Genomic DNA, 23,106 nt, shown 5'->3' with positions numbered 1-23,106 from the left:
TAACGTGATATATTTAATCTATTTTGATAAATAAAAAAAAATAATAAATCAAGTTTATATTTTATAAAATATTAAAAGTTAGATTAAATATAATTATTAAAACTCAACCTTAGTATTGTTTAGGAACACAGTGTAAACTGTGTTTTATGAAATTTCAAAAACAAATTGGCTTAAATTTAATTTTTTTGATGTTTTTAGATCGTTTTGATATGTTGATATTAAAAATATTTTTTAAAAAATAAAAATAATTTATTTTAATATATTTCTAGATAAAAAATACTTTTAAAATAATCATTATCATACTCCCAAACACCATCTTATCTAAGAACACCTCTGGTTTCCACCGCTTAAAGATTGTCACGTGCACGTACCTCCATGGTATTATGCTGGTCCTCACTACAAATCAAAAGCCTGCATCAACTTTACATCCTCCACTGCTTTTACTACACCCGGTGCCTATCACTCTTGGTACTGTTTCAACGGCCCAGATTTAATTCCAATGACCTTTGGAAGGACACGAGCCACCATTACTTAAAAAAAAGTGCATGGTCATCTTTCAATCTTTACTGAACAGTAAATCAGTTTACTTTCGATCTTATCATTTTAAATTTAATTTATCTTATTGTCATCTTTACTTCAAATTTACATTAAAGAAAGAGATAATTTTGGTTGGATGAATAGTAGAAACAATAAAAAAATAACAATTTAACCCCAAATTTAAAAACATGTGCCCATCATTTAATATCAAGGGCCGGGATTTTAATTTCAAGAATGATAGAAATGGCATGAGCGTTGGTCAAAGGAGATAATAGTTTATGAATGTCATTAAATAATAACCATCTGATTGGTGATCTTAATGACATAGAATAAATTGCTTCGAAAAAATCAATTGCTTCGAAAAAATCAGGACGTGAACACGTGCTGTTTTGGTCGATAATCTCGGGCACTGTTTAAAATTATATTTTTAAATTTTTTAGTTAAAAATTAAATTTTTTTTCATGTTTTTTTAATCATTTTGAAATATTTATATAAAAATATATATATATATATATATATATATTTATTTATTTATTTAATATAAATCTAAAAATATACTTTAAAAAATAATATTTACAATCATTCTACAAGACGCTCATCAGCCTCGAACGTAAAAAAGGAAATACGTAGCATGGGATTGATTTGTATATAAACTACACGCAATCAAATCCAAGAGCGAATACTTCTCCTTCACACGCACACGCCAGGCTTTTAGCAGCTTTTAGATTCTCTCCGATACTCTTGCCTCGTTGTGAGATCAAAGACCGTCGATTTAATAGATTCCATGCGATCAAATTCGGTAAATATTTTGTCGAGGGATGTAATCGAAACATATTTAATAGCTGGAGGTTCGAGCTGTGATTTACCGGTCAAGATTAATTAAAATCAATTGACTTCTTTCTGCACTGAAAATGATGAAACTAAAATTTTAAGCGCACAGGTATCCTAATCAGACGCTTTGAAACACACGCCCATGGCTCATTAACTGAGGACGCCTGCTTTGTATCCCTGTCCCGCCAAAAAACAAACCGCCGTAACGTTTCATTTGTACGCTGTGGGCTATTTCCCTCCATTGCCAACCAAATCATTGCCTTGGGTTCCACATTTCTTCGTTATCTCCTCCTACCTCCACATCGCCCGTTCCCTTGTCACATCGCTGCAAACATCCACCATGGCTACTAACTAACCTAGTTGTCAACCAGGTTACCATACAAAGGGACAGCATCCATGAGCGTCGTTCATGATTCGTGGATTCAGTTATTTCTTAAAGTATTTTTATTTAAAATATATATTAAAATAATATTTTTTTATTTTTAAAATTTACACATTAAAATAATTTTAAAATAAAAAAAATTAAATTTTGACCGAACTCTGTATATTGCACTCAAAACATCCTATTTAATTTAATCCATATGATTAGGCGTCCATGGGATTTTATCTGAAATAAAATTTGAATTAAAGAGTTAATGTAGTTTTTTGAAAGAGAAAGATCAAGATGTAATAATGGGCATGGACAAAATACGAGTATCTACAATATATAAAGAGATTGTTCTTGATTAGGTGTTGATCTGGAAGAGATTCGTTTGAATAAAACGAGAGAGGAAGGTTTGAATTTGGAGAGTTATCTTGAAAATACCATCAGCATTAAGAAAATGCCTAGCCCGATTTTTGTAATTTTTGTAATTTTAAATTAGTTTGTTTTATGTTTTTATATTATTTTGATATGTTAATGTTAAAAATAAATTTTTTAAAATAAAAAAATATATTATTTTAATATATTTTTAAATAAAAATCATTTTTAAAAATAATTAGTATCCTGCTATCAAATATCTTTTAAACCGCTCGAGTGATTACGCAGGATCATGTTTGTTCAAAAGGAAATTAGTACATTGATTGATGTGATTACGCGAGCTATGATGCCAATGAACATGAATCGCACAATGTCAAAATGTTTGTAACGGCAAACACAGACCATGCATGCAACATTCTAGCCGTTTAGAAAACAAGCAGCGTAATTTTAAGAATTATCGTTTAATTGGTGATATTTTAAATTTATTTTTTAAAAATTATTAATAATATTTTATATAATAATTAATCTTTTTCCATATTGAGTTTCGATCATTCCTTCAAATAAATCATGTTAAGAGTACATTTGTGAAGAATAAATCAAAATACTTCCTATAGAAAAGAATCCCTAATCATTGAAACAATCCATATTAAAATCATGTTTGTTTTTTTATAAACTATAAAAATATTAATTCAATGCTTTCATTGTGATTCCAAATGATTTCAATTCTAAATAAGAAGATAATTAAGCATTCAAATTAAGTTCAAGTTATTTCCTTTTTTATTAAAAAGCCAATGAATTTTTATAATGCAAAATATAAATACTTAAAAAACTCAATGAATTTTTATTAAAATAATAAAAACACAGGGACCTAATTAGAGCTCCTCTGTGGTGGGAAATTCTATGAAGTTTGCGGGTTTAGCACATAATTAAAGAAGAAGAAGGAGAAGAAGAAGAAAGTAAACATGATGGTCCCCACTACAAAAGAAGGCGTGTCGGGTGCTTAACCCTCCTGTTACGGAAAGAAGAAAAAACAAAACTGTAGTTAGCAAACGTCCGTCTCCGTCTCTGTCCCCCTCCCTCCCTCTCTCACATGCCTTTATCACATCACACTACTCTCACTATTCACTCACCTAACTGAATAAAAAAGAAAAGCAAAAAGAAGCACCACCAAATATCAGCACATTCTTCTATAGAGACAAACGAAACACATCTCTAGAGAGAGACAGAGAGACACTTGGTTTGCTCACATTTTCAGTTAATCAGTTGCATTGATCGTACAATGAGCAGCAGTTGAGAGAGATCTTGTTTTATGACCGTCTGATCTTGTTCATTTTTATCTAAATGGGGAGCGTGTCTTCTGATGATGATGGAGGTGGTAGTGAGAGGTGTGGGAGCTATAGTTTGAGTGCTGACGTCAGCGAGTCTGAAAGTTGTACCAGTACGAGTAGTTTCTCGTGTCGGCGAGGGTTTGGTCGTGATGGCGGCGGCGGCGCTGTGTCGAGTTCGATGACCTCATCTCCTCGTCCGATGCCTGGAGGTTTCTGTTTCCCGGCGCCGGTTATGGTTCCGGTTATTGGCGGTAAGGATGTGGTGGTTTGGGACTCGAAGAACGAGAAACGAGGAGACGCTGATTTGTCTGGTAACATTTTTTTATCTTATTTTTGTAGGTTTCTTATTCTTCATTTTTTGTTAATTTTTTTTGCCAGAGAAGATATTTTTTTATTTTCAATTTTTTTTTAAATGGAAGATAAAGAGATGGATTTTGAGATTTTAATTTTATAATTCTGGTCCCTCAAGAGAGAGAGAGAGAGAGAGACTAAGCTCTCATTTATTATTGTCAAAAAACGAAACAAATAATTTTTATTGATTTTCTTCATAAAGAATTATAATGCAAATTGTCAAGTGAAGGCCTAATTGTGTGCCAGTTGAAGATTTTTTTAATCCATTCAATGTAGTTCTCGATAGTTCAATATTTTGGATTTTTTTTATGTGTGTACTGCAGAGGTTGAAATGATGAAAGAAAGATTTGCTAAGCTGCTTCTAGGAGAGGACATGTCTGGTGGTGGTAAAGGAGTCTGTACTGCACTTGCCATCTCAAATGCCATCACAAATCTATCTGGTATGTATGGATTTCTTCTTCTTCTGTATTTATGTTAAGTTTGTGTGATGCCCATATGGATTTAAGCTCAATTTTGGGTTGTAATTGAAGCCACTGTTTTCGGCGAGTTGTGGAGGTTGGAGCCATTGGCGCTGCAAAAGAAATCTATGTGGAAAAGGGAAATGGAATGGTTGTTATGTGTTAGTGATTCGATTGTTGAGCTTGTACCTTCGATACAACAATTTCCTGGTGGGGGAACTTATGAGGTTATGGCAACTAGACCACGCTCGGATTTATATGTGAATCTGCCTGCACTCAAGAAGCTTGATGCTATGTTGATTACTATGCTTGATGGTTTTAGTGAAACGGAGTTTTGGTATGTTGATCGGGGGATAGTTGTGGGTGATGGTGGTGACTGTGATACATATCCATCGGGTATTTCTGGTGGGAGGCCTTCTATTAGGCAGGAAGACAAATGGTGGTTGCCGTGTCCAAAAGTGCCACCAGATGGGTTGTCAGAAGATGCAAGGAAGAGGTTGCAGCAGTGCAGAGATTGCACCAATCAGATATTGAAGGCAGCAATGGCTATTAATAGCAGCGTGCTGGTTGAGATGGAAATACCCACTGCTTATATGGAGACCTTGCCCAAGGTAACTGTCTTTCTGTATTTTGAAATAATATGTCCATAGGACTAGTACAACTACATCCCCAGCAGCATGCATGGCTTGCCTTCGTTTCATTTTTTGTCTGCAACCAGTCTTTCTTGTCAATATGATTAGCTACATTTGGAGGAGGGTTTTTTTATGTTCCTTTGCATCTCTCTAACCAACGCAACCAAAGGGTTCATCTAAATCATACACCCTGGATTTTTTTTCTTCTTATTGTTATTTTGCTAGTGTGGTTTTGGATGCTAAATTCGTAGCATTCTGTATTTTCTTTTGTGGTGCTATCAGAATGGAAAAGCTTGCCTTGGTGATATCATCTACCGCTACATAACTGCTGAGAAGTTCTCACCAGAATGTCTCCTTGATTGCCTTGACCTCTCAACAGAGCATCATACTCTGGAAATAGCAAACAGAGTTGAGGCAGCAGTGCATATCTGGAAGCAGAAAGATCATAGAAAACATATCCATAACAAAAATATTAAGCACTCGTCATGGAGTGGCAAGGTCAAGGGCTTCGTTGCAGATACACACAAGAATCAGATTTTGGCCCAACGAGCTGAAACTCTCCTGCAGAGCTTAAGGCTTCGTTACCCTGGCCTCCCACAGACAGCTTTGGATATGAACAAGATTCAATATAACAAGGTAGTTGCTTCAATTATTAGTTGGGATCTAGAATTCGAACTTGAAACTCCTAACCAACATCATCAAATAATGATGCATCATAATGTGTGGTGAATCCCTCAATCCAAAAGTACTGCAGTAACAAATATATATTTCAAGAGACTAATTCTGTTGTTTCATTCATTTTGATTTATCATATGCATGTAAACAGGATATATTGGCAGTTGAATAGCTAATCTCAGTGCCATGTAAACAGGATATATTGGCAGTTGAATAGCTAATCTCAGTGCATGTCACTTGGAAAATATACAAAAGGGGACCTTTAAGTTCACTCACATACACTGTTTTAGACCATCCAGCAACAGTTTTGCACATGCTGGAAATGCTTTTCAGACGATGAAAGGTTTATTTTCTTGCAGGATGTTGGGCAGTCAATTCTTGAAAGCTACTCTAGAGTTACGGAGAGCTTGGCCTTCAACATTATGGCAAGGATAGACGATGTTCTTTTTGTTGATGATGCCACCAAGCAATGTGCTGCAGCAGAATCCATATCCCTCTTCAACAGAGGAGGATTAGGAGGCCACCCTATCCAGAAGCGAATGTCTCCTAGCCCCTTCTCAATCAAACAAAGCCCTTTTGCCTCTCCGTATGGAACCCCAACTTATTTTGCTTCTACTCCAGTTTCTGGAAGCCCAGAAAGGGTGCCACCTTCTCAAAAGAGGGGCAATCCTAAGGAAGCATCCGATCAAAAGTTAGAAAAACCGTTGTCACCTGACTTCGAGAGGGTTTGGTCATATGCTGGCAACATCAGTTCAAGAAGAGTTTCTGGGGATGCTCCTGAACGAGATTGACTTCGAAGCACTCACCACCCCACCCTGGGTGAGATTACCTGCTGTTGTGTTAATGCTATCAAAGAAATGCATTATCGTGATCTGGAAGCCTCCTTGCATAGGAGTTTGTAGGATTCATATCTAGCCTTGTATATTGTTTAGCAATAGAAAGATCATGCTCCAAATCTTCTATCACGCCCTTTTGAATTAAGCTGTAATTGAGGGAATATTACTTTTATCTATGTCAGGAAAAAAAAATTATGCTCTCTTTTTTTTTTTTTTTATCTTGAATCAGCCAATCATGCACACTGGAAAAGATCACAGCGACTAAAAACAGAAATGGTCAGCCACAACGCAACGAATAATGATAGCATACAGATTTGGAGAGTAATTTGAAATTTCAGCTCAAATGGATTGGAGCTTTGGTTTTAGCTTGTCCCAATCTAGGCTTCACCTGAACGTTATCCAAGTATTTTATGCAAAAATTGTGCTGTTGGGTTAGCAGCGCTGATTTTATCATTAACCAGAACTGGCAAAACTCAAAACTTGAGGAGAGGAACTTCAATCGACATTTCAAGGTGTGCTCGAGATACTATCTTTGGTTAATGGCGGGCCCTTGCAGCCATACAGTTAATTAGCTACCGCATTCAGCAGCTTATATTAATGGAAATGTCCGAACATATTTCATGGTGTAACAAGGCAATACTTGAATCCGTGTATGTACAAAATCCAACTCAGTGGATCTAACTTGTTTAGTATCGGTTAAAAAAAGAACCAAAAAAGTGAAGAGTCAATACAGCTGATTAGCAAGGAATTAAGTTTATTTCTGAATCCAGAGTCATTTGATTCTTGCTATCAAAGCAATAAGTTTCCACAGAGGCTGGTTTAGAGATTTCACCCGCTTACTCGACCGAACACAACTGCTGCCAAGCTCTCGACCAATATGAGATGGAAGGCTCATGCCTCTTGAACATTTTTTAAATTTACAGATAAAATGAAAAGTCGTTCATTGATTAAACTCCTAACAAAATCACAGGAAATTTCAGCTGATCACTACAGCACTTGATTCATCACCGCATGAGATCAAGACAGCCTTAACAAGTAATCAGTAACTACATCAATGGACAGTCTACGAGCAGCCAGCTCTGCAAATATTTACCAGGGCAGTCATGAAATAGGCAACCTACTCTTCACTTCGCTATAGACAGCTCTTCCACTTGATTTTGATTCTGCACCTGTTGCATTCACAAAATCAGAAACAAACATGCCATTACATGGATAAAAATAAAGCTAAGGAATGTCTATAAATTGAATGTGCAAGTGATATTGGATACACAGGCAGGCGTGCTAATGCATGATGATTGTCCTAAAGCAACGCGATTGTATGCAACTATTGATGATCAAATTGCAAGGCATGTGTCAGTACAGTCCAGCAGGAAATATTTGCCACTTCAAATTACAATCAACAATTAATTAACAGTTTAGATCAAGGAAACAGTGAAACAAGGATTTCTTGCTACCAACTACCAAAGCAACAGAAATTCTGTATTTTGGCAACAGAGTTTAAGCATTCACAAAGAAGCCAATAAACTGGAAAAAAGTAAAAGGACTTCCATGCAAGTAGAATTTGAAATTAAAGAATTTCATATAAAAATTCAAAATTAGTTCATGGTGTTGCCTTGAGATTAAATAATTCAACAGCTCTCTTCAAAAAGTCTCAATTATGGAAGTTGATTGGTGACCCATGCTATCCCACTCAAAAAGAGCATATAATCGGCAGTCCTAGTTTGTCATTTATCACATTTAAGTTTGATAAAGAGAACCAGAAGGACCTGTCCCGAGCCTACACAATGGAGGGATGTAGATTGATGATGGCGCAAATGTATAAGAAAGCATGTCGGGGCATAGTTGTCATTCTTCATTGCAAACACATTAAGTGCTCTCGCCAGAATTAATCCTTGTAGAGATTGATGGTCTCAGAATAGGCATTCCTAAATGCCTCACCTAGAATGGGCCCCCCACCCCATGGATTGATACCTATGTTCAATACCCTGTTCTAGTTTGCTCATCAAGCATCAGCTATGGCCTTTGACATGCCAAGGGCCATTTGGATATATTTAATAAACAACTATGAGTTCAGTGCAACTGCAACTATCAAGACATTTAAAACATATCCAAACTGCTTACCGAACAAATTGAGAGATGTATGGAAGTAAATAGCAAAATCCAAGTAGGATAAAGCTAGTATGCGAAGATAAAATTGAAACTTCATGTAAACAGTAATGCTGGGGGAAAATGAAGACTTACTTCCAATGACGTTGAAGCAACCCAATCAGGAGGTGGCCAGAACATCTTGGAATAATCAGGAAAATTTCTTAAAGGTCCTATACAACCACTCTCCAATTCAAACACACCTATATCACGACCAAACAATGATCCATCATCTCCTTCCCCCCTCGAATAAAAGAAATCATCATTGAAAAAGATACAATTCCCTTTACACCCAGAAAGCTCAGAAGCCGATGCAGAAAACGTCAAATCATCACCTAAAAACAACACGCGATCTTCCAAATCCTTCACCTCAGTCCAACATTTCCCTTCTTCATTCAACTTAAAAACCTTAAACCAAACCGTCCTCTCACTCATACACTGAACAAGATCCTGCACAACATCATAACCGATACTCAACCCTTCATCAGAATCAATACTCAAATACATATCAACCAGCAACAAATCCCCCTTCGACTCAACCAAATACTTCTTATCCCCACCAAAAACCGGATTCCCAACTAAACCCAAATTCGCATCCATTGCAACTACCACAGTCCTCCCCGTATTATCCACAGCATAAAACCTCCCTTTATAAACAATAACATCATCAAAAGGCGATGGCATTTCATTAATAATAGTCCATCTCTTATCCCCACTCTTAAAGATGGCCAATTTTCCAGAAACATGAATAGTTAACAATACAAACTCGGTTTTGGAATTTAACCAAATCATCACAACTTTCTCCATATATAAATTACCAGCATCAGTAAAACTAGATGAATTCGGCTTATAATTAACATGATGCAAAACATATTCATGACCCAATTCACGAATTCTTAGATTCATTAAATCTAGAACACGAGGAAGATTAGTAGGCAAAGAAGTTGACCTGCACCGCGATAAAGGATCAAACAAGTGTTTTTTACCAGGCACATCTTCTTCGATTTTGACAAGCCAACCTTGTGTGTCTGTTTGGTTATGGGAATTCGGTAACCCAACAAGGAACACAGTTCGCTTGAACAGAGAAAACCCAAAAGAGGTGTGGGAGATACCGTCGTTAGGGAGGATCTTGAAGGAGTTTAAAGATAAACAGGGAGGTTCAGGGGGGATTGAGGATCGCCATGAATTGCAGACGGAACGGAAACGGAGGAGGTCAGTGGAGGTGTCTAGGCGTTTGGAGATTAGTTCCATGAGGTCTTTTGGTAGATGGGTCCATTCTGCCATGGTGGGATTTTCTCGAGCGAGAAAGTAAGAGAAAATTGGGGAGAAAGTGGGGTGGATGCCTTTTGAAGGACGTGTGTTTTGCTTATATAAAGCCCATCATGACAATTTTGTGCCTGATAGCCATATAAATTGAGTGTGTTTAATATATGGAGATTTAAAAAACAAATCTGTTGGATTTGTCATGAAATTATATATATATAATATATTTGCATTTCATTTTTTCCTTTTATTATTATTTGATAAAAGAAAAGAAAAACATCTCAATTCATTATACATATACTAAAAGGAAAGATATTTTACTGTAGAAATATTTGGTATTGTGTTAGTTGTTTTGATTGTAATTTGAAAAAAATTGTTTTATAAAAAAATATTTTTAGTTGAGATTAGTTTGAAAAATATATGTTTGGTTAAAATTGTGGTTGAAATTAAAATTGAACAAAAAATAGTTTAATGTGTTTGGTTAAAACAATGCTTTTCAAATTAAGGTTATAAAATAATATATATATATATATATATATATATACATACATACACATTGATGGTTTTTTAATTTAAATATTATAGATTTAACTACTGTTATTACATTATGAAATAATAATATTGATATCAAATATTTTTTATTATTCCATTATACTACGTGCAATTTCATCACGTACGAAATCTATCCAACAAGAACTATATTTTCCATGGTTTCTTAAGCGTGCAACAACATCAAGTAAAAATATTGTCAAGAATGAAATTGGGATTGCAATTAAATTCTGCAAATATTACGTCATCAAACGATCTCCTTCTAATTTTTCGAATAAAACACAATTAAAAATAAAAACTGACCTTTTTTTTTAACTGGGTCGGACTTGGCAAGAATAAAATTGAGATTGCAATCAAATTCTGTAAATGTTACGTCATCAAGCGATCTCCTTCTAATTTTTCAAATAAAACACAATTAAAAAAATAAAAATTGAATTTTTTAAATTACCGGCTCAATGCCTTTAGCGTTGGAGCGAATCCAGTCTAGCTGGAACAATAGAGAGTGACTCAATTGTTCACTTAAGTGAACAGTCGAGAGTGAAACTCTCCACTGCGTGGAGAAGCAGCAAAATATAGCTTTTGATAAACCTGCGACACAACCTTAATAAATGGTTGGTCCTATAAAAAAAAATTATGTTTCTTACTTAACCAAACAAGAAAAACTGTGGTTGTGAGTGAACCTCATTAGCAACCACAATATCAAACGATGCTGAAATTTTCTTTAATTTTTTTTTATTTTAGTGGTGTTGTACTGATGGAAAATATTTTTTAAGGTTATATAATAATAATAATAATAATAATAATAATGGGTGGAGTTTGGTTGTCTCAGCACTAAATCATTCATAATTAGTAGCAAAATGGGTCATCCAAACTTGAACTTATTAGTCTAAAATTACCTTGAACTCTAGAGCTTGATTATTCTAAATTTATTACAAGCATCCAATGGTTGGAACATTATGAGTCGTCTGAAAGTTCTTAGGTGTAAAAAAAACCATATATCATCATGCCTCTAATTATAAATCCGATCAAACATAAGACAATACAAACATATATTTTATGGAAGATAAATATAAACACATTAAAGACGTATTATTATTTCACAAGTAATTTTAATTTGGACAATTGAATGTGTTGCTCCTATATCAGATTTATCTTCACCGCTCCATAAAAAAACATTGGATTTGGTTCTATATTTGATGGTTGCTTCTGCGTTTGAAACAAAATATAAAAGTAAAATATTTAGTAAAATATAAAATATTATTTATTGTACGTGGGACTTATCATAATTCACATTTCAAATGTTGGTCAGCAGAAAGCAATATTAATTCACTTCTTCTTTCTTGCCATGAATTAATTTACTATGTTGTTCACTTTTAGAGGTGAACAGTGTCACGTGAATTAATTCACTTAGCATTGTTCACTTCAAGAAATTAACAACACTAGGTGAATTAATTCACCTAATACTGTTTACACAAACAGTGTTAGGTGAATTAATTCACTTGGCCTTGTTCACGTGAACCGTGTCTTCATTGTTCATTGGACCGTGCCCAACCAGGTAAAAGAAATCTTATTTTTTTTTAATTGTTTTTTACTTAAAAAACTAGTATTTAATATTATTCACTGACTCTGTATAAATTAGAAGGAGATCAAAATTTTTAATTTTGTTTGTGATGATATTTTACCTGATTTTGTTGCACGTTTAAAAAACCATGAAAACTATAGTCCTTATCGGATGAATTTTATACGTGATGAAATTGTAGATAAATTAATTGAACAATAAAAAATATTTGATATAAGTATGATTTATTTAATGATATAACAGTGATAATTAAATCTATAATATTTAAATTAAAAACCATCAATATTAATACATATCTTTTTTAGTTATTTTATAACCTCAATTTGAAAAGCATGTTTAACCAAATACATTAAACTATTTTTTATTCAATCTCAATTTCAACCACAATTTTAACTAAACATATATAAATACCTAACCAACATCATCCAAAAATACTTTTTATAAAATAACTTTTTTCAAGCCACAACTATAAAAAGCTACCACAATACCAAATACATGGCCCATGAAGACGCTCTTTTCTTTCTTTGTTTTTTTTCTAGATAAAAATTAAAGATTATGCCTCGGAGCATGATATTCTTGCAATCCCCTCTCCCACTACTACATTCATAGTTTTGAAACCTGGCCTGACCCAGCGGGTCTATCCGGGACTCGGTTGACCGAGGTTGGAACTGGGTCTGGTTGAAGAAAAGATAGGGGAAGAAAAAATTCGGTGCGATCTGGATGATCCAGTGACCCGGTCAAAAAACCGGTTGCAACTTGTTGACTTTTTTATTTTTACTAAAATGATATCGTTTTGATTTAAAAAAAATTTGACCTGGATAACCTAGTAATATGGTCAAAACCCGGTGACCCAGTCAAAACTGGAAAGCCGGACCTTGAACTGAACCGGGTCTAAAAACCATGCCTACAGCAACTTGGAGAGTGTCGAGGAATTTGCTGCTATGGATACGCTTTTTTCCCTTCCTGCACACAATAAAGTAGCTGTCACTGCATAAACTGAGATTGGGGTTCTTAGGAAAGCAAGGGTTTTGGCGAACATCAATGAATTGAATTGGCCGCTTTTATAATTTATCGTCCCTGGATTAATTGGGTTTGAATTTATTTCATGCCATATAAAATTAAAGATTTCAATGTACAGAGAAATCACATCTTAGATTTTAAAAAATTCTGAACTTTATTAGGTCAATCGTATTCTTCCTTCTCCTCAAAATATATAAAACTTGTACATGTAAGCAGTGGGGCATTCGTGGGTTTTTTAAGCCATCACAATCAGTCCTCCATAGCTACCTTGAGAGTAGTTAGGGTTTCTTCTTCTCTGCACACAAGTCAGAATCCACCATGGGTAATGAATGGATGCTTTTTCTCCTCTCTGGTTTCAATTTGTTGGATAAAGCACAAATTTGGCTCCCATTGATTCTGAAACCATGGTTTTTGACTTAGGGGTTCTTGAGAGAAGCATCTCTTCCTTTTATTTTATTATTATTATTTTTTTTTTGGTAACCCGGGGTGTCCAGGCCAGCTTACGCGCACCACGACTATTCCCCGGGCCCACTGAACATCCTGCAAGCCCAGCAGACAGGTAAGGCACCGCGGGGGTGATAGGCTGGTACTCTTGAGGATCGAACTCGGGACAGTCGCAAGGCAAGCTTTGCAGTTGACCACTGAGCTAGACCCTCAAGTGTATTTTTAATCATAAGAAAGAACGCTATGGTAAAAGTTACAATAGCTACGATTTCTGTTCATTTGTAATTTTAAATATGGAAATACTATAAGATGATGTCTCGAGCAGCTATATCCAGACCCTTGACGCAATAAATGTGTTACGAGCTTCATAATTGCTTCTATCCTAGTCTTTCAAATTTTGATCAATTAATTCTTATATTTATATTTATTTTTATATTCTAATTAATTCTTATATTCTTTGAATTATTATTCTATTTATCTTGGTGTTTTTTGAATTATTTTGGTGAAGTCCCCGTGTTTGCTCATGATCATTACCTGTGCTGCGAAAAGAAGAGCCAAAGTTGCAGTGCTGAAAAATATCTTGATAGTTGGGGCAGTGAAGCCGCCGGGGGAGTTCCGGCAAGGCGCATCTGTTGCCGTTTGAGACACGATTGTCGTTGGCCCTCCTCAGGAAGGGATTTCAGCAAGTGTCCTCCTGGGTAAAGCCATATAATGCAAGTTCAGAGGGTCATCCGTCTCAGAGTTCAAATCCCACATCGAGAAGACACAAAGTAGAGAAACAAATGGTGCCTATAAAATGAGAGCCGATTGGTAGATAAATTCATCTTTGCGCTTGGGGCAATGACGCAGCTAGTGAGGTTCTAACCGAGGCGCGTCAATTGCTGGTTGAAAACTATTTCCAAACCCCCTCTTAGGCACTGGGTTTGGCCCAGTGCCTTCGAGAATTTCTGGAAGGGCTCCCTTAGGGGTAAAGCCCTACAATTCTAGTCCAAATTTCGCTATTCATTCTTAGCAAAAGAGGTTATCTATTTGTTCTCCGTCAATTAAACCCGGTTTAGGGGTCTCCACCGAGCACCTCAATTATTTATGGTGGTTTATGATAGGAAAAAGATTTATTAATATTTATAATCGCTACTTTATTTAAACATTAATGGTTACAAATATCTGTTTGGGAATTATTTTTATTTGTTCTTAAAAATAATTTTTAAAAATAAAACTATTTTTTTTTAGAATCGCATCTTATCTTATTTTTTTTAATCAACGTGGCGACAACAAAAAAAAAAAACTGCTTTTTATTTCCCCAAAAATCACAATAGCTTTTGTTTCTAGGGCTGGAGAAGGGTTTCTAGGGTGGAGAAGGGTTTTTTCTAGGCAGTGACTGAGGCGTCTGTGGTGGTGGGGATGGATTGGGTTTGTGGTGTTCAGGTAGACGTGGTGGATGTGAATGTGACTCTGTTCTGGGTTCTATGGTTGTTCGTCAGTGCTTCGTTGATGGTATCTAGACGTGGTGGATTTCTTCAGCCGTGGCTGTAAATGAACTTTTTTCATAATTTGTGTGCCGGTATGGGTTGCTGGAAACTGCAACATCAACTCCCATTGGTGCCACTTGGCAGGACCATAAGCTTCTCCTCCCCAATCAACGGAGGAAGCAAAATTATTCATCTCAATCTTGAATGGACGAGAATCCCAATATTCAAGAACAGTTCGTTGTTCACTGATTAAAAATTACCAATCTCCAGTTTTCTTACCCTATAAAAATTGGAAAAAAATGTGAATTGAGAATATTGATCCTTAACTAACCGTGCATGTGGTTAATTTTTTAATTACAACCTATATTAATCCTTAATTACCCTGTATTTGGCAGATATTTGCAGTCCTGGTGGGGGTGGGTGCATAGGAAATTAATTAAAACCAATCATCACAGTCATATGAGACAACATGCACTGCACACAACCGTACCTCATGAATTGGATTGTCGAATTGTCTAGTGCTTCCGTCCCAAATGGCGGCAGAAGACCAAGGATATCTACGGACATGATTTAGGACCAGTCCGTTGATGATGCCAACCTCTCTACTCTCCTGTTACTCTTCAGTTATGTTATGTATCGTCCATCAGGTTTCTCCGCCGCGTAACTTTCCAAGATCTTCCTCTGAAAAGCTTCTTGAAACGATCATGTTGGATTTCTCGCCACAGTTGTAATAACATATTTTTAAGAGATTTGTTAATGTAATATCCATTTAAAAAATAAATCTTAATATAGGTTACGTTTTTATTTGAATTAGATAAAACTTTGACACCACCGAGTTTTTATTAACTCGAGAAAAAAAAAAAAAAAACTTTATTTTCGTTAACAGCCGCATCTTCTCAAGTTCGCTACACTCCAAATCTCCAATCCATCACACGCCTAGTCAATGAAAGCCATCATAACGGCACCAAATTCTCCATTCAGAGACAAACTTTCCACGTTTCTCATTTCCTATTCCCACATAGAAAAGCGCAATCTTTCTAAAGACCAAAGAGACACATAATCAATGGTCAGATAAACAAAGAACTCTGTAAAAATGGGGGTATCTTCTCTTATAGCAATACCATCACCACTTACTACTTCTATCTACCTCCCTGTGAAAAGCCCAAATCTTTACACTAAAAAACTTGGCAAAATGTCAAAAATTCAATGTTCTTTATCGGTTTCAAGCCAATCAAAGACAGCCCAGTTTGATTTAAAGACTTATTGGACAACCTTGATTGGAGAAATCAATCAGGAACTAGACCGAGCTGTTCCTATCCAGTATCCAGATAAGATTTATGAGGCCATGAGGTATTCTGTTCTTGCAAAAGGTGCTAAAAGAGCCCCTCCAGTTATGTGTGTTGCTGCTTGTGAACTCTTTGGTGGTAATCGCCTCGCCGCCTTCCCTACTGCTTGTGCTCTTGAAATGGTAACAAAAAAATTAAAGACCCCCCCCCAATCTTTGTATTTTGACTCCTTTTCTAGTATAGTTTTAAATCTGGTTTGGTTCTTGAGGTCCGATGCTGTTTAGTTAAGTATAATATTTGTTTTAGGAAAATAATCAAGAAAAGGATTGGATTTGCTACTGTTAGGTTCTTGATGATGACTGATTGGTATAATATGTAGTTCCTTTGATTGCGATCATTGATTTGATTTTGTTATATTTAGTTTTCGTGATGACTATTCTGCTTTTGATGTGATATAGCAAGAGTGAAGTTAAGTTTGGTGTTAGTTTTGTTTTCTAGATGGTCTTTTACAAGCTATTAGAGGAATCGTACTAAGAACTCCAATCTTTAGTTAGCAGGACTGATGATGTTATGATGTCCCATTATCTTGAGCAACTTCAAGTTTTTAGGTGTTGAATATTGGGTGTTTGATACAGATATCATTCGGTTTGTCGAATCGTTTTATTTAAAGAAGATTCAGGGTGGTGCTTTTAAGGTAGAAATATTTTAATTCCAGTTTGTCCTGCATAGCAGAATCAGAGAGTAAATTTTGAATTTTGCTTTCGACTGATGGTTCCAGTACCGAGGAATAATTATATTTATAGAAAGGAGAATGCTAATGCTTTTTAAGGCACTTGAAGTACTTTCATTATTTTGGAGGAAAAGGGAAAGAACAACTTCGCTGATATGAAGTCACCTTCCTAACAGTAATTGTATCCGTTATGGTCTTGTTTTGACAGGTTCATGCAGCTTCGTTGATCCATGACGACCTTCCCTGCATGGATGATGACCCATCACGACGAGGTCAACCATCAAACCACACAATTTATGGTGTTGATATGGCAATCCTTGCTGGGGATGCGCTCTTCCCTCTTGGCTTTAGCCATATTGTCTCCCAGACGCCTTCTGACCTTGTACCAGAGCCACGACTTCTCCGCGTGATTGCTGAGATTGCTCGTGCTGTGGGGTCCACAGGCATGGCTGCCGGGCAGTTCCTAGACCTTGAGGGCGGCCCTAATGCTGTTGAATTTGTTCAAGAGAAGAAATATGGTGAAATGGGTGAGTGCTCTGCAGTGTGTGGAGGATTGCTAGCTGGTGCTACGGATGATGAGATACGGAGATTGAGGAGATATGGAAGAGCTGTCGGTGTATTATATCAAGTCGTTGATGACATCTTGGAAGCAAAAACGATGAAGAGCAAGTTAGATGAGGAGGAGAAGAGAAAGAAAGGGAAGAGCTATGTTGCTGTATACGGGGTTGAGAAGGCTACAGAGGTGGCGGAGGAGCTGAGAGCCAAGGCTAAAAAGGAACTGGATGGCTTTGAGAAATACGGCGAGAGTGTAGTGCCACTCTACAGCTTCGTGGACTACGCTGCTGATAGAGGTTTCAGTTTTGGCGAGTCAATTTAATGATAGGGATCTGGCCCCATTGTTTTCGCTCTAGTCTTAGAATTAGGATACTGTTTATGGCCTGAACTGATGAAAAGATGATGGCTTGTTTGATGGCAAAACATGTGTCTTGGTCAGTGACAAACATGTTACACAGCAGGAAACAGGCATTTTAACTTGCAGAAGAGGGGAAGGTCTAGCTATAAATAAGTTCTTCGCTTTTGCAAATATTTCAATTCCAGTCCTTAAAATACTAAACACGTTCACAAGATGTGAGAGAAATCATGGCATCAAACAAATTTTTATGCTTAGGGTTGAAAAATCAAGAAAGGGACCTTTTACTTTCTTTTTTCTCTAATGTCTCTTAAGAATTTGTAAAAAGATAAAATGATTTTGTAGTCTTTCTTTCCTATAGAGTTTTTCATGCAAAAATATTTCATTTTTTCCATGGAAGGGGCTGGGCTTGTTCCTAACATCTAAATATGTTCCAACCCCAATTGAGAGTAAATAATAGTAATATATATATATAAAATAAAAATTAACAAAAATCCACAGGCTGCCTAAAAAATTCATGAGAATTAAGGTTTTAAGTCAATGATGATAACAATTATTAAAATAAAAAAGAATTGTGATAATTTTAACTTAGAGATTGATTTGAAACACTTAACAGAATTGAAGGATCGATTTACTCTTGACCCCAAATAAAATGAAGGAATAATTGAGGCTTCACAGTGTTCTGTTTCTATCATATCCCCTAATCCTCCACCATATCGGTTCAAAGCAAAGCCTTTGACAAAGATGGCTAGCCCTGAAGAAGAAGAGGAGGAGCAGGAGGAGAGCTTGGATCAGCTACCAGGAACAGTGCTTGCAACAATAATTTCAAAACTCGACGTGGCATCAATCTGCTCCGTTGCTTCCACCTGCAAGACCTTCAACGCTTGTGCTTCTCATATCCTCACTTTCATCCCCAGTTTTCACCTCCTTGTAAGCCAGTCTTTAAGACACGAAAAACCCACAAAAGATCTCATCTTTTTATGATCATTTGATTGATGGGTTTTCAATTATTTTTATTTTTATTTCTTGTTATAGGATATTGCGCCTTCAATTGATTTATTAAAGCCTTTAATGCCTCCCAATCCTTACCTTAAAAGCCTGAAGCTTGACTGCGCCCGACTTGATGATTCTGCCATTAATGTTTTCGTTCGGGATTCCTTGCATGAACTTTATTTACATAATTGCGCAAATTTTAGCGGGAAATTGCTTTCTGAGATTGGAGGAAAGTGCGCGGATTTAAGGTAAAAAGATGTTAGAAAAGTTCCTTTTTTTCCCCGACTGTGCGTGCATTGCTTGCCTGATAGGAACTGTATCTTTATTCGTGCGTGTAATGCAGACAACATGGTAAAATGTTAATTGAAATGCAATAGAAAATGAGGTTTTATGTAAATGTGTGTGTGTGTTTGGGAGTGAAATGCAGGCAGTCGTGGCTGACACTAGATGCTAGTAGTGATCAGATGATAATGAAATGCAAGAAAAACATGGGTTTTTTTTTTTTGTGTTTTTTGTGTTGTTGTTGTTTTGGGGTAGCTGAGTAATGTGTGGGATGGTGATATGTGATTATCTGGACGTGTTAGATTTATTGTGTTGTTATTGGTTTTGTATGTTTTTGAATTTTGGTTCAGGTATCTGTACTTGGGATCAGTGGCTGAAAAAAAGAGGGCGCCCTATTCATATATCTGATCTGGAGGAGTTACTCAGAGGTTGCACACAATTAGAAGTAAGGTTCAAGTGCAAATTCAAGTAATTAATGAAGATTAAAATGTATAGTAATTGAATGACAAAGAAATGTTTGGTGAGATTTTACACTGGGTTACTTAATCTTTAACACATTTATTGCTATTGGAGTTTAGTAATCGAATAGATTGGTGTTCGCCATTCCATTGCTGCATTTTATCTCTCTTGCAAGAAAGAAAATATTTACTTATTTCAGAAATCATTGTGATAAAATGTAATTGCTGATTTCCTCAGCTAGTTTTTAATATGGATGCAAATAAATGTAAAATCAGCTTCTCTTTATTTTTTGTTGGATTCTGCAAGAAGTATTAGGTTGGTGAATGTTTGCTTGATAATCAAAATCATAAAACTTAGATGATCAACCATGGTGAAGAAATCCTTGTTGATTTCAAAAAAGTTCACTTTTGTACTCCAACTGTAGTATTCATTTTCAACATCCAAACAGCCACCTAAATAGCCGGCTTTGGAGCATAAAATTTTCCTTCTATTTAGTACGATGGTGGGCTTAATTTTGCTATAGGAATATTTTTGGATTACTCTTTTGGCTATCCAAAAGCTTTCTCATAATCTTGAATATCTACTCTTTATTAGTTTTACATGCACTGTGCTTAAAGTTGCAAGCATACTTGGGCATATGATTAAAAAGGCGAGGATAAGTGAGTGTTTCTTTTTTGTCAAATTGAGGACAAGAATTTTAAAAAATGAAGAATATAGATTAAATTTTTGAACCTGTTGCTCATTGGTAGATTTTGTCAAGTCATTCTGCTATGGGCCTCTTGTCTTGTAGTTAAGAATTTGCCAAATTAATCATCTTGTTAATTTATTGGTGAATGCACTGTCCTGGTCTTGGGGACTACCTCGTGTTGACATTTATTGTGTTCTTGGAATTTAGTTGTGCTGGCAGTGAGACTATATTGGTTGACATGAATCTGGTCTAATAATTGAATGATAGGCTCTTTGTTCATGCACATCATTTAGCTCTTGCAATAACATGTACCTGAATTCTTTTGCATCTATGCGATGCATCTTTGTTCAAGATACTTTGTCAATGTTACGTATATTCACAATCAAGCATGACATTCAATGTCCTTTGGAACAATTATATTCTGTCTAATGTGTGTTTATTCTTTTGTAGGAACTGATTTTGATGTTTGATGTCCCATTATTTCTTCGTCATAAATTTGCTCAAGTATGGGCTTTGGCTTCAGAAAAACTCACTTCTCTTGAAATTGGGTGTGTTTCTTCAGTGATGGTGACTGAACTGCTTAGCCCAAGTTTGGGACATCATCGATCACCAAATCATGTTCGACCACCCATTCTGCCTGGCATTCATAAATTGTGCCTTTCTGTAGACTATATCACTGACACCATGGTTAGCACAATATCGAATGTTCTCATGTCCTTGACACATTTGGACCTTCGAGATGCCCCTCTCATAGAACCAACAAGTGCATATGATCTCACCAACTCTGGTCTTCAGCAGATTAATCAGCATGGAAAATTGAAACATCTCTCATTGGTTCGAAGCCAAGAATTCCTCATCACATATTTTAGACGTGTTAATGATCTGGGAATGCTGTTAATGGCTGACAACTGTGCAAACATGGAAAGTATTTGTCTTGGAGGCTTTTGTCGAGTTACAGATACAGGATTCAAAACAATCTTGCATTCATGCTCTAGTCTCTACAAGCTCAGGGTGTCTTATGGAACCCATTTAACTGATCTGGTCTTTCATGACATTTCTGCGACATCTTTGTCTTTAACTCATGTGAGCTTGAGATGGTGCAACCTTTTAACCAACCATGCAATAAAGAATTTGGTATCAAACATGCGCCTTAAAATTCTTGACTTGAGAGACTGCAAACACCTTGGGGATGGAGCCCTAAGATCTATCAGCACTCTTCCGGAGTTGAAGATTTTACTACTGGATGGCTCCGATATAAGTGATTTTGGATTGTCATACTTAAGAGGAGTTATAAATTCGTTAGTCTCTCTGTCTGTGAGAGGGTGTAAGAGACTTACAGATAAATGCATCTCTGCCTTATTTGAAGGCTCTTCTAGACTAGAGTTACAACAATTGGACCTATCAAATCTTCCTAATCTCTCGGATAATGGAGTTCTGACACTTGCAAAATGTAGGGTTCCAATTTCTGAACTTAGAATGCGACAGTGTCCACTCATTGGTGATGCATCAGTCATGGCACTAGCGTCAATGCAGGTTGACGAGAACAGATGGCATGGTTGTAGACTGCGGTTGTTGGATCTATACAACTGTGGCGGTATAACACAACTTTCATTCTGGTGGTTAAAGAAACCCTATTTTCCAAGGTTGAGATGGTTGGGAGTGACAGGAAGTGTAAGTCGGGATATTGTAGATGCTTTAGCTAGGAATAGACCATTCTTGCGTGTGGCATGCCATGCTGAGGAGCTGGGGTTCAACCAGTGGGATAACTCACATGGTTTTTACATGCATGACTACGATGAGGTGGATGAACTTGAACAACTTCTCGAAGAAGGTGAGTATATTGATGAGGAGATGATGGATGTTGATAACGATGCAGAACTCCTGTAGTATTTGCCATTGTGAAAATAGACGGGGAGAAGATGGATGCTGGTAATGATGCAGAACCATTGGAGTATTTTCTGATGTAAAATGCTCCGTGTGTTAGCATTCTCGTAATGTGACAGTCTGTTGATCTTGTAACTGACCTCAGAATCTTCGTACTTCAAGACAAAATTTGCTAAATATGCGTTGTTGATAATGTAAAGTGTATGATAAGTGGATCTTGATTGCGAATAGATTGCCTATGATTTGCCAATGGATTGAAGAACTATATAAAATAGCATGAGACAGTTTTTGTGCATTATTTTTCTTTATGTATAGCATGGCGGCGTTCTTGTGGTGTTGGCACCATTAATAAAGCTTGCTCGCATATGATGCCCTCAATTCTCTAGTGCCCCGCCCCTGAAACTGTCCTAAACCCAGCTCATAAAGTCAAGCGCCATGTTTTCCACTGGATGCGGCGGTTGATGCATATGATGCCGTAATTGTTTCTTCTTTATCAAATGTGCCCACCATCCTATCAATAACTAAGTAGTCATAGTTTGTGGAGTTGCTTGGTACAAGTAACAAATGGCAATCCAAGAACAAGGTAAACCAAAAATTGCTTTAAATGGATTTCGAGTACAAAATCAAAATACCAAGCCAATGAGATGGCTTTATCATATTAGAGTGTGTTTGTTTTTGAAATATTTTTTGTAGGTGGTTTTCAAAAAATAAGTTTTAAAAAAATATAGTTAGCTGTGGTAGTTGGATTTAAATACGTGTTTGGTAAAAATTATAGTTAAAATTTATGTGTAGCAAAAACATGTATAAAATGTTTTGATGTAAGTGGTTGCGGTTGTTTTTTTAAAGTGTTTTTTACTTGGAAATACATCAAAATAATATTTTTTTTATATATCAACACATCAAATGATATGAAAATAATATATATATATATATATATATATATATATATATATATATATATATCAATTTGAAGAAAAGGAAAAAAAATAAAAAAAAATTTAAAATTTTTTTAAAAGCG

The 23,106-nt window shown here is 36.0% G+C and overlaps 4 protein-coding genes and 1 non-coding gene across 5 annotated transcripts; 4 read left to right on the top strand and 1 right to left on the bottom strand.

Moving 5' to 3' along the window:
* The first annotated feature begins 3,171 nt into the window (after positions 1-3,171).
* On the top strand, positions 3,172-6,600 carry LOC118036276 (rop guanine nucleotide exchange factor 1). The gene is made up of 5 exons (XM_035041958.2): positions 3,172-3,746; positions 4,110-4,226; positions 4,317-4,855; positions 5,159-5,512; positions 5,911-6,600. Exons 1-5 carry the CDS (start codon positions 3,449-3,451, stop codon positions 6,340-6,342), a joined length of 1,740 nt encoding a protein of 579 aa, XP_034897849.1. The 5' UTR covers positions 3,172-3,448; the 3' UTR covers positions 6,343-6,600.
* A 403-nt stretch (positions 6,601-7,003) lies between these two features.
* LOC118036277 (F-box protein SKIP23) lies at positions 7,004-9,931 on the bottom strand. Its single transcript, XM_035041959.2, has 2 exons — positions 8,629-9,931; positions 7,004-7,556 (listed from the first exon to the last, which is right to left on the bottom strand). The coding sequence occupies exons 1-2, from the start codon at positions 9,814-9,816 to the stop codon at positions 7,512-7,514; spliced, it is 1,233 nt and encodes a 410-aa protein (XP_034897850.1). The 5' UTR covers positions 9,817-9,931; the 3' UTR covers positions 7,004-7,511.
* Positions 9,932-14,209: 4,278 nt separating this feature from the next.
* Positions 14,210-14,355, top strand: LOC118036286 (U4 spliceosomal RNA). The gene has a single exon (XR_004685347.2). It is a non-coding gene; the product is annotated as a U4 spliceosomal RNA (small nuclear RNA).
* A 1,486-nt stretch (positions 14,356-15,841) lies between these two features.
* LOC118036275 (heterodimeric geranylgeranyl pyrophosphate synthase small subunit, chloroplastic) lies at positions 15,842-17,958 on the top strand. Its single transcript, XM_035041956.2, has 2 exons — positions 15,842-16,324; positions 17,081-17,958. Exons 1-2 carry the CDS (start codon positions 15,950-15,952, stop codon positions 17,747-17,749), a joined length of 1,044 nt encoding a protein of 347 aa, XP_034897847.1. The 5' UTR covers positions 15,842-15,949; the 3' UTR covers positions 17,750-17,958.
* A 507-nt stretch (positions 17,959-18,465) lies between these two features.
* On the top strand, positions 18,466-22,383 carry LOC118036274 (F-box/LRR-repeat protein 10-like). Its single transcript, XM_073408628.1, is given in 5 exon segments — positions 18,466-18,712; positions 18,818-19,023; positions 19,408-19,441; positions 19,443-19,502; positions 20,655-22,383. Coding segments are annotated over 5 exon segments (1,923 nt in total). The 5' UTR covers positions 18,466-18,526; the 3' UTR covers positions 22,092-22,383.
* Positions 22,384-23,106: the final 723 nt, after the last annotated feature.

Source organism: Populus alba, chromosome 4, assembly GCF_005239225.2.
Source record: "Populus alba chromosome 4, ASM523922v2, whole genome shotgun sequence".
NCBI classification, from domain to species: Eukaryota; Viridiplantae; Streptophyta; class Magnoliopsida; order Malpighiales; family Salicaceae; genus Populus; species Populus alba.
The sequence above is the reverse complement of the archived record's forward strand: the minus strand, read 5'-3'. Positions and strand labels throughout refer to the sequence as shown.

What these genes read in the sequence shown, in the direction of transcription:
- LOC118036276 (XM_035041958.2), top strand. Translation starts at nt 3,449, where the DNA reads ATGGGGAGCGTGTCTTCTGATGATGATGGAGGTGGTAGTGAGAGGTGT. An exon ending in TGCCATCACAAATCTATCTG is followed by an intron (nt 4,227 to 4,316) that starts GTATGTATGGAT and finishes TTGTAATTGAAG; the next exon opens with CCACTGTTTTCGGCGAGTTG. An exon ending in ATATGGAGACCTTGCCCAAG is followed by an intron (nt 4,856 to 5,158) that starts GTAACTGTCTTT and finishes TGGTGCTATCAG; the next exon opens with AATGGAAAAGCTTGCCTTGG.
- LOC118036277 (XM_035041959.2), bottom strand. Translation starts at nt 9,816, where the DNA reads ATGGCAGAATGGACCCATCTACCAAAAGACCTCATGGAACTAATCTCC. An exon ending in TTGCTTCAACGTCATTGGAA is followed by an intron (nt 7,557 to 8,628) that starts GTAAGTCTTCAT and finishes TGAATGCAACAG; the next exon opens with GTGCAGAATCAAAATCAAGT.
- LOC118036275 (XM_035041956.2), top strand. Translation starts at nt 15,950, where the DNA reads ATGGGGGTATCTTCTCTTATAGCAATACCATCACCACTTACTACTTCT. An exon ending in CTGCTTGTGCTCTTGAAATG is followed by an intron (nt 16,325 to 17,080) that starts GTAACAAAAAAA and finishes TTGTTTTGACAG; the next exon opens with GTTCATGCAGCTTCGTTGAT.